Below are 13166 nucleotides of genomic sequence, written 5' to 3'. Positions count from 1 at the left end.
AGGAGCACAGCACTCCGTTCCCAAGGCTGGAGCAACACTGATCGCTGCTCCAGTTTTTCATGCTGTAACAGGTAACCTGGGGCAGTTTAACAAAAGCTGCTTGTTAAATCCCGGTCCCTTGCAAACTTCCAAGGATGGAGATGCCCCTGTTTCTCTGATGACTTGTTCCAGTACTGTAGTACCTTCCCAGTGAAGAAGTACTTTTCTAGTTTCCGAATGTCCTGAACTGAACCTTCCAAGCTGCAATTTGCAGTTACTGCCCTTTGATATACCATCTCCTACTACCAAGAAAAAAAATTGGCTTTGTCATCTTTGCAATTGCCCTTGAAGTAGTTGCAGGCTACAATTAGATCCTCCCTTGGTCTCCTCCGTGCCAGACTATACACACCCAGCTCCACCAGCCTCTCCTTGTAGGCCACATACTCCATGCCTCTGGCTGCCTCAGTAGCCTTCTGCTGGACCCTCTCCAGATTCCTCCACGTCCTTCTTGGACTAGGGTGGAGGGAGACACCCAGAACCAAACACACTATTCAGGTGCAGCCTCACTGGTGCCAAGTAGAGATGGATAATAACTTCCCTCCATCTGCTGGCCTTGCTCCTCCCAATGCAACTCCCAACACAGTATACAATTTGCCTTACTCACAAGGAGAGCACACAACACATGGGCTTATATTCAATTTGGCGCCCACCGTAACCCCCAGGGCTGGTCGAGCAGGGCTGCAACTCAGCCTGTCACCTCCCAGCCTGCGCAGAGACATGCGGTGGCTCCAGCCAGGTGCCAAGCTCTGCACCTCGCCCTGTTGAACTCTGTGAGGTTTCTTCTAGCCCCGTCCTCTCATCTATTGAGGTCCCTTGTGCTTGAAGCATTTGGAATGTCAGCCACTCCCTGTAACTTAATATCACCCTGTGCAAGAATTTAAAAATGACCAAACGCAAGTGATATTTTAATTCCTTTGGTCACAAAGGAATTTTAATGCTGTTACTCAGCTTCTGGCTGCATTTTTCCCAGTTCTTGTTTGCTCCCATTTGGTCCACAGTCCAACTGAGCTGCAATCCTGTCATCAGCCTCTTCTTGGCTGTTGGCAGCACCAGGAGAGGGATCCTGTGACTACGAGGTTTATTGCCAGTCTCTTGTTTTCTCCCTACACCCAGCACACAGGCTGGTGGGACTGGCCCCTAGAGCTCCCCTGTGCCTTTGCATCAATGGCAGAGGATACTAGTATGTCTAATTCCCTTTTTCAGGTAACTACTTCTCCATCTTAAATATTTATGGCTTGATAAACTGGTCTGTGCATCAAAAGCTGGATGCTGCTGGAGTTATTCCCACTCTTTCTTTCCTTAGCCCCCCCAAAACAATCCTATTTAGCATGGAAATAGTAGTGCCTATATTGTACAGCAGTATATACTGGACAAAGAGGTGGTGTGGTGCTGTATCAGCTGCAAATAAGCTACGGACCTAAGCCAAAGGCTATTGAAATGCGTAAGAGGCTTTGGACGTTACATCACACCTAAGTTAACTTTTGACTAAATTAAGGATTGGATATTTAGCTCTGAAATCAGAAGTGTGCTTAAGCATGCGAGTGGTCCCACTGAAAGCAGCAGGGCTACCTGCGGACTTAACGTTACAGACGTGGTTGAATAACATTGCGCCCGGATCCTTTTGCCATCGGTGGCTCCTAAATCAGACTTGTTGCTGAAAGTTTCCCAATGCTGCCACCTACAGAACAGGTTAACTACAGCTTTCAGCATAGCAGAGAAAAAACTGTGAAGAAAATGATAGATTGTGCACAGTCAACCCTGGATACGGTTCTAAATTAGCAATGTGCAGGTCTAAACAGATAAGCCTGAAATCCTACCTGAGATTCTTAACTATTTCTCAAATATTTCCAAGGATAGTTCTATATATTAACTGTTAAAAGTCCACCTCTGGAAGGCTGCACAAAAATGGCAGGAACCTGTTAATTCACATTAAATAATTTGCTCAGTAGACTCCTCCCATATCTGGAAGAGCAGCAGTGGCAACAGCCAGCCACAGGTTTCTTTCAGAGCGGGCATAAAACACAAAGCAAGCTTCACGAGCTCCTACCCTTCTCAGTAATTGTCACAGTGAAAATTCAGGGGTAAACGCAGGAAAAACACATAGGGTTTTAGATGAGAAATGGAGAGGGTCAAAAGATCTACTTTAATTAAAGAGGATGCATAGGAAATCAAGGAACGGTAGCAGTTCCATATGGAACTACAGATTTAAGATAAAAACACAAAGAGGAGAAAACAAGCAGAGACAAGAAACAAAACGAGCCTCCCTTCAGATAGGATGTGACCAACAGAAAATATTAAGTTATCAGAGAGCATCTTCTCAGGAAAACAATGCATTTTGATTTATAGCACTCCAAAAAAGCCTACAGACATTGACGCCTCTTGGTCCAAATACTTCTGCTGAAGTGTGAAACAATGGGCAAAGACTAAAATTCAAAAACTTGCAAGCAGGTAAAACTAGCTGGAAAATATGCATAAAAAGTGTTTATTTTGAGATTATGCACACATGAGATGACTTTAAAATATCTTCCATCTTTTCGATTTATGGCTTATTCTATATGGTTTTGACTTGGCACATACATGCTTCCATGCATCGTGACTTTTCTTCTGAATGCAGTAGCACATCTGGAACAGCTGCACTGTTAGTATTGCAAAAGCTTCCATCTATTCAGCTTACAGAACCTGACCCATTGTTTGAGACCTCCTTCATCCAAAGCAGCTCTATCCCAGCTCCCGAGACCTTCGCCATCCCCAGCCACCTCATCTTCCTCTTTCCACCCAGGCTGTTTTAGAGGAAAGCCCAGCTGTTTGCCAGGCCTCTGTGGTAATTTTAATAGGGGAAAACAGCCTTGCTAATGATGTTACACATGAGTGGATGGATAACATTCATTCCTTAGTTGTTCCTTTATTTCCATCCTTTGAAGCTGTACCTGGGACCAAAAGGTGAGAAAATAAGAAAGATCTATCACAACCCTTTCCCTGTTTTTCCATGAGGCCAAAATGATTCAAATGTTGCCTTTCAGTAGATTCTTAACCCAAAAGCTTGAGTAGAAGAGCAAAAAAAGGTTGTGAAACACTAAAATAACTTCAGTAGCACTACAGATTTATATTACCAGATTAAAAAAAGAAAAAAAAAAAACAAACAGAAACATTTGACTGCTGCAATCACTATAAAAAATACAGTAGTATCTTGAAGGCACTTTCAGGTTGCTTCAGCATTGCCTGCCTGTGTAACTGCAGACAGGCAGTTATGGCAGGTACCCTGCGCAACGGCCTTAAAAGCATGAAAAGGGTCCCATGCAGAATTGGAGCACGCTGCCCCAGGTACGGCATACAGCTGACCGGGCTCTGCTCTCTCCTGCCCCCTCCTCCTACCGTATCTGATTTTTATTGCTCCTTCCACCCTCCCGCGCTCACGCCGCACGCCTTTCCTCTCTTGCAGGCTTTGTTGCTTAGCAGCCTGAGCCGCAGGCATGGCTCCGAGCCTGCGCTGGAGCAGGAGGCTGCAGCGGAGATGCCCCAGGAGGCCTCCCTCCACCCTGCGACAACTTCCACTAAAAGGCAGAATAAGATGCTGTTGTAGAGAACACCTCCCTGCTAACAGAAACCGAGAGAGACTGATGTTCAGAACTGAAGTACTCCAAGTATTAGCTAATCCTCAGAATTGGTATTAAAATGTGTTGCTACCCCCTGCTAGCTTCAGCTATGAGCAGTAACAAGGCCCAATACCAAACACCTTCAGGCCACACATGGCTTTAATCAAGGCTTGTATTTTCAATTACCCTTCAAAAAAGCTTGGAAGCCAGGAACAGTTTGCAGTGTACGCAGAGCACCAGTGACCACCAAAGAACACAAGTTACCCAGCACCGTGCAACATGGCTGGCAGGCACAGACCGGGACACAATCAGTTAGGAGAAAAGCCCAAGTTGAAGTGTGCTTTATCCCTTCGTACAGCTACCTGAGGTATCGGCAAGGAGCTGCAGATAAACAGCAGCTAGACTCAGGTAAGAATAGCTTCCACAGAAGGTCACGGAGTTGAGGCAAAGGAGTGTGTAATATATATATATATATATCAAATATCTTTCTTCCCCTTGAACCCAGAATTTCATCTTGCTATTCAAAATTCATGTAGTGTGGGTTTCTCCTTTTGTAGGTCATTTTGGAAGGGACAGGGAGTAAAGCCGCTTTCAAGGCCTTCCTAACACAGTCACAAGTTGAGGCACATAGTGGCTAGCTGGGGATTGTGTTCAGCATTAGCCAGCACATTTCTTTTAACCACAGGTATGGAAAAAAGCATATTTAATGCAGTCTCGTATAAGGAAACACACCACTAACCAATTCAGTAGGTATTCTGTTGCTTGTAGCATTAATACAAATAGCCTCTGTTTAACAGCAGCTGCAAGTTGACATTTGAGTGTTCATTTATCACACCTTACCCCTCTAAAATAAATGTATTCAGGGTGGCAAATCACAGCTTCAGAGTTTCAGACTAGGCGTTAGGAAAAGCTTTACTAGAAGGGCAGCGCAGTACTAGAACACAGTACGCAGACAGTGGTGCATCTCTCCATCCTGGGAGGCCTTCGGGACACTAGGAAAAGCAACTGTCCTGCTAACCTGAGGCTGACATTAACTTTTTGCTCAGAGGAGAGCTTTGAGAACAAGGCTTATAGAGGATGCCACATATAACTCCTTTTGGAGAAAGTTAACAGTGATCACTTTAGTCCATTTAGACTTCCAGCAGAACATTTTATTCTCATTAAGGACAAGGAAATGTCAACCAACAGCTCAATTAACATGACACAATTAAACAAGCCCTGTTAAGTATTTTCTACTTAACATGAAAAAAAGGGTCTAAAGACATCTGATGTGTCCAAACTGTTCACATTAAAACTTGAGCTCATCCTTCAGCATAAGCTCAGCTGATGTTGCTCCTGTGTACAGCAAAAGGTGGAAACAATTTAAGTTACCAGAACAGCTGTGTTTAACAAGTACTGAAGCACTGGAGTTTAGACTGCATTTACTGGTGTGCTATTAGACTGCTTTCCTTGCGTCTCTTCAGAGTCTCAGGCAGACTTGCAGAAAGCCACAGCAGAAAAACGAACTTCTCCTTTTTCACGTTCTGTAAATTGTCTGCAAATCTTAGCAGAATCCTTGGAAGAAAAGAAAAAAAGCTGTTTAGACTATCAGAATACATTTGCCTAGAGACCAAGTCTTTGCAGCTCTTCTCTGGGTCCCACCAACTAAGTTAAAAGGTCTTGTAGCACCAGCTAATAAATACACTCAACAGATACCTAGCTTTGTGGCACAATACTACCTTGTTACCATGGTATAAGAAGCACCAACTTGTACAGCAAGTAGGTACAGCCACTACACACTGAATACCTGCCTCTCACCCTTTTGTAAGCCCTGTTTTCAGGGAAACGAGCAGGTAGGGAGAAGTCTTACCTTCAATAGCAAGTCACCTGAGCTTGTGCCATGGTTTACAGGAAATGGCATACGCCCATCTGCGAAAGAAAGTCCCCATCACTCAGTGTACTTAATATTACTTCTGAATTAGCAGAACTGAGCACAGTGGGCCCAAGAAACAAGTACACACATAAAGATACTTGGGAGGTCAGAATAAATTGTCAATACATAGCTTGAGTGAGAAGGGGACTAAGTATTCCCAGCTCTACAGGAGATGACATGCTTTACAAGAGGGCCTAGGCCTTCAGTGCAACCCATCTTCAGTTAAAATCTTCAAGTGAAGACACAAATTATGTATTGGCTTCAGGAGCCTCAGTGAGCAGCTTAACTAGCTCCAGGTATCTAGCCTGAGCCCCCAGTGCTGCTGTACAGTGTAAAGCAGGCCCAGTCCAACTCCGGAGTTCTTACCCAATTCATACAGATGTCCATCCACATTGACAAACAGGATGAAGTGGAAGTTCACACTGTTGTCCTCAACCTCAGGAGAGACCATTAGATACACTTGTTAGATTGAAAAAAAGCCTAGGACTCTGAATCCTACTTGTGACTACAGGACAGAGGAGACACCAACAACACAGTAACAGCAAAGGACTAAAAATTTAAGTTCGGCTGAACAGGTCTCTGCAAGGCCTCTACAAGGTCAAGCGCCAAAAATTCTAATGTACAGTCACATTTTCAGACTGGGTCTGAACCCAAATTTTCAATCCATGTTTGAGAAGAAACCCTACACAAGCATTCACCCCTGAGTCACTCACTTCTTTCCTCATGAGCTCTAACAGCTATCTGCCAGACAAAAAATTGCATTGCTCTACCATCTTCCTTAACCCCTTCTCCCAAGACTTTACACATTCATATCTTACCCGACATTGTCCTTCTTGCGCAACCGAATTGTGCACTTCTTGTATAGCCTTAAGAGAAAGCAGATACAGGTTACTACATCCTTAAGTGCTGACAGCTGTCAGCAGTTTATATAGTTCATATACCTTATTATTTGCAAAATGCTTAGCTCTCTCTTCAGGAGACAGATCAGCTGTTTCATCAAGAAACTTCTTCAGGACAGACCCCTCATCTGCACAAGATGATCAAAGATTTTATTCAGTATAGGTAGAGCATCAGTTACAGTTCAGAGGCACCCCACAGTAATCAGTGTTTGTTGCACTAACTAGGAGTCATTGCATTCAGCCTGGAACCATCTCCAGCATAAGCATATTTAATGACCACTTGAAGTAAGCTATTTATCCAGAAGCTACTAACAGCAATCTACACAAACAGCCAGAGTTCAAGTACTTCAGGGTACTCTGGATGCTTGTCCTAGAACTCGCTTTCAAATGGGATTTAGCTTTTCTGATTCCCCCCCCTTGCAGATTTGGCAGAGGTGCTCAGTCCTGTTTAAAGAAATTCAAGAAAGGTGCCAGCTGTGAGGACACTTAAGTATCAACAAACAGAATATGGGCAGATGAAATTAAGTTGTCTCCCTGCCTTCAAATGAACACAGCACTTGTCATGCTAGGCTTACTTTGGTTTTCCAGAACATATATGAGTAGTGCAGTACTAAGATGCACTGAGTTCTAGTCTTACGTGCATCATTCATTTCTCTCATCAAGAGCGTGCTGTTTCAGAAAATCCTCTCAAAAAGAGTAAAGCAAAGCTACTCTCATTTAGCCTTCCATGTGTGTTTTCCTTTGTTTAGGAAGGAATCCCACACCACCCAAAGGGTTCAAGTTCGCTTGGAATAATGAAAATAAGTCATATTTTACAGATCCCTAGTGTTTGAACAATAAAGTATTTCCTGGATTCAATGACAGCCCTTTTTTGACAAGAACTTGTAATCCCATTTCCTAGGGGTTTCCAGCCACCAGTTGCCTAAGCCAGTTTTATATCCTTTTACTATAGGAAGAAAACCATCAAAACTATTACCTCTGCAGGAAAAGTCTACTTACAGGCCCTTATCATGCTATACTACTTTCCCAGCAAAAAGAAAACATGTTTTAGACTGATTTACAGGCTACCCTGAGCAAGTCTGTTTATATTAGACATAAGTGGCATGAAGAACTTTCTCTCTTCAGTTGACATCATTACCAATGTCAACAGCTACTTCTGAACACGATACTTCCCACATACAGACTTTGGCCAGTCCTATGTGCCCTTTTCCTCTTGCATTGCTCACTATGATACTCTGCAGCTACCAGGAGTCAAAGTGCATTCCCTTCTGTGATTCAGGCAGTAGGTGAGACCACATGCCCCTCTCCAAGAGCTGGAAGACCCACTTACTAACTGAAGCAGTACAGCATGCCTTAACTTGGCTTGCATGAAAGCCCCACGTGTCTCCCATAGCCCATACCCACTCAATCTTCCTTTGTCATTAAAAAAATGGAAATTCGAGTGCTTCAGAACATTCATACTCACCAAGCTTCACTTTGTCTTTATTATTAGCAACTGCATGTATCAGACCAATTGTCCCACAGGAGTTACTGACCGTCTGCTTCAGGAAATACACCTTGGAACTGATTTCTTGGTCCTTTATTTTCTCAGTCTGTTGTTTCCTGAAGTTCTCATGCTGTAAACATGTTTTAAGCATTTCACCACAGTGATATTTTTATCATGCAAACTACTAGACAAATGAGTTGTGCAAGAAAATCAATAGCAGGACTGGACAAGATTTATCCAGAAAGTCATTCTTTACTGGACCTATGCCACAAAGATATGTCTATACTGGATGCAGGCCAAGTCTTAATGGACTACCTGCATGACTCAGTCATATGCAAAGGCACTGTTCTTAGTCTCTCCATCTGTTCTGTACACTGGAAATAGCTTGGGGTGGGAAATCATATAATGGATAGGCTCTTTTACAACCTCTCTCAATTGTTTTGGTCCATTTAATGAGACTACTCAGCATGTCTCTTCAATTGCCTGCCTTTGTACCTTTAGGTTACTTCCCTTCGTGAACCCCTCGCCATCGGAACAATGGCTAGACAACTGTAAAACCCACCACTAGTGAAAGGCTATAATCCTTCCTTTAAAGAACCTGTTAAATGTACTTTATGTCAAAGCCCATCTCCTCATCTACTTCCTTAGCATCAATTGGACTAAATGTATTCATCATACAGAAGTAATTTAGGCCTCTCCAGACACCATGATTCAGCATGGTAACAGAATCACTATTCCTCACACAAGACTGCTCATGTTTTTCCCTCAGTCTGATACACAAAGCAAAGCGTAAGAGAAGTATTACAATAAAAGGCCTTGTTTTGTTGCTCAGTGCATTTTTAGTTCAGGCTATTTAGAGGCTGGGGCCAAACACCCAGCACGCACTACCCACCTACCCCCACCAGCCACCTACAGCCCCAGTGCAAGCCAAACCCACTCCCAACCATCTGATGCTCGGAGAGATGACACAGGCACATTCCCGACGGCAGCCAGCAGGTACAGACATTGCTGCTGACCTGTTTTTGCTCCTGGGGCATTTGGGCCAGACGCGGCCTAGCCGGCCTGCCCGCGGTGACAGCAGAAACCCCCTAGGGCACCAGCTGTCGCACAGCACCAGGGGCAGCCGCAGGCTCGGTGCCTGAACCCGGCCCATCCGGCTGTTGCCTGCAGGGCCGCAGCCCGGGGGACCTGCGAAGGGGAGCAGTCCAGGAGGGACACGACCGCCCCCGCCCACCGCCTACCTGCTCGGTGAGGGGGAACAGCAGCAGCAGCGCGCAGGCCGGGGCCGGCACGGCGCCCAGCGCCTCCTCCTCGAAACCCAGCACGTCCACGAAGCGCCAGCCGGGGCCCACCCCCAGGCGGGACAGCACCTGCAGGGGGCACAGCGAGGGGTGGCACGGCCGCCATGCCCCCCCGCCCCCCCCCCCCCCCCCCCCGCCCGGGCCCGGCCTCCCCAGCCCCGCGCCCCAGTGACACAGCACAACGCGCGGCACCGCGGCGCCACCTGCCGGCCGCGCCCCGGCACCGCCGGCGCCGCCCGCCCGAGGGGGCGCCCCCGGGGGAGGGCGCGGCCTCAGCGCCGCTCCGCAGGTGCGGCCGCGCCCCGCGGTTCCGCTCCGCGCCGCTCCGGCCGGCGCTGCCCCGGCAGGGCGGGATGCCGAGGCATGGAGAGAGAAGGGGCGGCGCCCGCCCGCCCGCGGCGGTCCTGCGGCGGGGACTCACTTTGTTCAGCATCTGGAAGACAATGCGGGGGGAGAGGGGTGAGTGCCGGGGAGAGATGGCGCCCCGCCGCCCGCCCCATCCCACCCCTGCGGCCCCGGCCCCCTCCCCTGCCCACGGCCCCGCCGCCCCTCGCCCACCTCGGGGTTGATCTCCATAGGCTGCCAGGCCATGGCTGCAGGGAGCCGGGAAGAAGGCAGGCTGCGCCCCAGGCACGACGATGCTGTCCCCCGCGACACTATCCGTGCAGCCCCCCGCGGCCGTCGACGCTGCAGCGCGGAGACGCCCACCCGGCGCTTATATAGGGGCGGGCCGGCCCACTCCGCGCCGCGGCGGGGGGAGAGGGAGGAGCGGGGCACGACCAAAGTGTGCGTGTGTGGAGGGGGGGGCGCGGCGGTGCGCGGTTGCGCCGCGGAGCGGGAGGCCGGCGGGGGTGGGCGTCGGGCGGCCGCGGGCGGGGGGGGGGCCCGGCCGGGGCTGCGGGGGGCCGGGGGCGCTGCCCGAGCCCGGGGCCCGCTTCCTCCGCGGGAGCGGGGCGCGGCCGGCGGCGGGAGGACCCCGGCCCGCCTTCCGTCGGTGTGGAGAAGGTGCTAGAAGCGGCGGGGCCGAGGTGGCGGGAGCGGGCTCCGGCCCGGCCCGGCCCTGCTCCTCGCCCCCCTGCTGGGAGCGTGTTGCCTAAAGCAGACGGTGGGTGTGATGTTCAACGTGAGCATTAGATCCTTATTTTTTAAATTTCAGGATGATTATAAATATCACAAAAGTCACTTCTCTGCTGATCGCATCTCTGCAGATTGAACCCGTTCCCGAACCAGTTCAATGAAGCTGGTTATAAAATATCGGGCTTTTTATCTTTTATTCATGACCTGACAGTTTCTCCATGCGATGTCTTTGGACTAGAACATCTGTGAGCAAGGAAACAAAACCAACCCACTTGAAATACTAGAAATCACGTAGAGGCCAAGCAGGCTTTCGGATTTCACTGGCCAGCAGCCAGGCGGGAGCCTTGTGGATAACCGAGAGACGCTCCACAGTTGTCTTTCAAACAGCGCGAGTACCGAACAAAACAGTCAGCTGAACGTCTGCCGTCTGGTTGGTTTTGATGACTTTTTCTCTCTGGTTTTCCACCCTGTTTCAGAATGATTTGGACCCCAGTGCAGCAAAATTTCTAAGTACCTGCCTAATTTCAAGCACGTTTAAATTATCGTTAGATCTACTGCACTGTAAGTTAGTGGGGAAGCATTCACATCAGGTGGTTGCACACATGGTTTTGAATTGAGACCTATTTATCAACCTTACGCAGTTTACAACGAACGCCTAGGGAAAGAAGCTTACAGTTTAATCTTTGAAATACGGCCATTAAAGGTTCAAGATACGGTGTCACATTGGTTCTACCTGTAACAAGACTTATGAAGAAAAGACAGGATAGCAAGGAGGGTTTTGTATTTTATGCGCAAAGCTGGGACATTTCCAGACAGGATAAAGCCTGGAGCACCCTGGGCTGATCTCATAGCTGATCGTGCTTTGAGGAGGAGGTTGGCCTAGAGACATCCTGAGAGCCCTTCCAACCTGAAGTATCCCGTGATTCAGTCTCTCACAGTAAAGGGAAGAGCAGTACACACTGTTCAAAGATTTTCGGGAAGGAGTGGGGGAAGGTTCACAGTAAATGGCAGTATCATTTATTTCTATTTTTTCCCTTACATTTTAGCTGAGAACAGTCATTGATACTTACAAGCAAGCTAAAAATGGCCCAAAATATTTATTCTATGTATGGTACCTTTGACTGTCTTTCCTTTTGTGATCAACCCTCCATGTATTGTAAGATGCAAGTATAGCAAAGCAACTTGAACGAGTGAGTATGATGCTGATGGTCCCTGATACGTATGTCGGAGAGACTGCATGCAGCTCCTCTGAGAGGACAGCAAAGCACACATCTTGCAGCCTACAAAAGAGAAGGTTAAAAATGGCAAGAAAAATCCCATTTCTGAATTGCTCAGTGGCAAATGGTGGTTATAACTTCAGCCTGCCTCGGAGCGATGGCAGTGCTCAGATCCCTAGGTTACAGTCGGCCCTGGGATGGGTCCTGTGCCTAGGCTGTCAGGAGAGACTGCAAACAGCTGTGCAAGCCTTGTTTCGGTCTCTGTGTGCCACGAGCAGCACACAGGGACCACAGCAGGAGTGGTCATTTCTAAGGGAGAATCTGCCAAATCTATCAATACACTGATTTTAAATAAACAGTAAGTATAACAAGACTTATAACAAAACTGCTAAAAATCTGCTACAGTTGCATAAAGATGCCTGCCTCTGGAAAGTCATGTAAAAAGTGAGTGCTGTGTCATGTCCAGTCCCCATCTACCTCCTTGCAAAGAGAAAATCTCTGGACTGTCTTACTTCAGTGCAGGCAGATGTACCTAGCACATTTAACCCAATACATTCCCATTACTGCAATAAAATCGGTCACTGAAAAAAGTGACTGGAAATACCTGTGAACTTTCTGCACTGTCCAAATGTAATAATAGTACTTGTGGTCTTCAACACTGTCTGCCAATAAACCTTTCGCTCAGATGTCTAATCTAGAAAGCGCGTACAGAAGAATCTTTGCTACGTGGATAATCTTTTGGCAGGTTTCTTAAATATAGGACTCGGTGGTAGTATTTACTTTCTCCCCATGTTTCAGTTGAAGGTTTACGTAAGGAAGAACTAGACCTACAATTAAGGGCTGTTCCTGAGTTTAGATCTCCTAACAAAAGTAGCTATGACAAGCAGGATGGTGTAGGAGATCAAGCTGGCCTTAGACAATGCAGAGCTCCTGAAATGGAAGCTGAGGTTGCAAACTATTCTCCTGCCAAAATCTAAGCCCTGAGGCAGTCCAAGTCCCCATCTTCAGCTGCACTATCCGCACCTGCCTAGCAAACATCTCAGACCTGTGCCTTTCTTCATTTTCTTATCATGTGACTCACTTCCCAAAAGAAGGACTCCAAACCCGTTCCTGGAAATCTCCTTAATTCCCTACTCCCTACCTCCCAAACAAGCCACCGGTGTCCATAGCTGGCTGGTGGTGCCCAGGGCAGCGAGATGCGGGTACAGGGTCGTGCAGGTGCTGGAGCCACAGGAACCCGTTGCTGCATGTCACCATTCTCCTGGTGCCCGTTTGCACTTACCCTACAGTGAGCTGAAGGTCTATCAGATTACTGTAAGTACATCTGCTGGGCCGGGGGTAAATCCTGCCTGAGGGCAGGTGTGACAGCTCAGCTACACCATAGCAGTGTGCTTGAGAGAGGTTGACTTAAACAGAAATGCAGCATCCTTGAAAAGTTGCTGGGTTTTACCTAAGAACAGTTCTGATATAAGTCATAGCGTAACTAAGGTGATATCCATCCATCTATTATAGGGACATTTAGGATGCCTTCATAATCAGCAGTGAGAAGAAGAATTTTGAGAACGTGAGTCAGTGGACCAGAGAAGTTAGCTTTGGGCTGAGACAAGCTGTGCTCTAGAAACACCAGCTTCTCTCCCTTGAC

At 47.5% G+C, this 13166-nt stretch overlaps 2 protein-coding genes across 2 annotated transcripts in view; one reads left to right on the top strand and one right to left on the bottom strand.

The window, feature by feature from the left end:
- Positions 1 to 4761: 4761 nt before the first annotated feature.
- Positions 4762 to 9950, bottom strand: UCHL1 (ubiquitin C-terminal hydrolase L1). The gene is made up of 9 exons (XM_087736253.1): positions 9789 to 9950; positions 9652 to 9663; positions 9171 to 9299; positions 7909 to 8059; positions 6486 to 6571; positions 6363 to 6410; positions 5911 to 5980; positions 5482 to 5540; positions 4762 to 5186 (listed from the first exon to the last, which is right to left on the bottom strand). The coding sequence occupies exons 1-9, from the start codon at positions 9819 to 9821 to the stop codon at positions 5100 to 5102; spliced, it is 675 nt and encodes a 224-aa protein (XP_087592379.1). The 5' UTR covers positions 9822 to 9950; the 3' UTR covers positions 4762 to 5099.
- APBB2 (amyloid beta precursor protein binding family B member 2) overlaps positions 9646 to 13166 on the top strand; it is a 204682-nt gene continuing 201161 nt past the window's right edge. The window contains exon 1 of the mRNA XM_087736243.1: positions 9646 to 9689. The gene's annotated coding sequence lies outside the window, so the exon portion shown is untranslated. The remainder of the gene's footprint in view (positions 9690 to 13166) is intronic.

This window comes from Nipponia nippon, unplaced genomic scaffold (genome assembly GCF_047370975.1).
Source record: "Nipponia nippon isolate SJK-2023a ecotype South Korea unplaced genomic scaffold, ASM4737097v1 scaffold_6, whole genome shotgun sequence".
Lineage (NCBI taxonomy): Eukaryota > Metazoa > Chordata > Aves > Pelecaniformes > Threskiornithidae > Nipponia > Nipponia nippon.
This window is presented reverse-complemented; position numbering and strand designations above follow the sequence as displayed.

Excerpts from the sequence above, each read along its gene's own strand:
- UCHL1 (XM_087736253.1), bottom strand. The coding sequence starts at position 9,821 with ATGGCCTGGCAGCCTATGGAGATCAACCCCGAG. Across the intron at positions 8,060-9,170 it reads TGTTCCCCCTCACCGAGCAG|CATGAGAACTTCAGGAAACA; the intron begins GTAGGCGGTGGG and ends ACATGTTTACAG. Across the intron at positions 6,572-7,908 it reads TAAAGACAAAGTGAAGCTTG|ATGAGGGGTCTGTCCTGAAG; the intron begins GTGAGTATGAAT and ends CATCTTGTGCAG.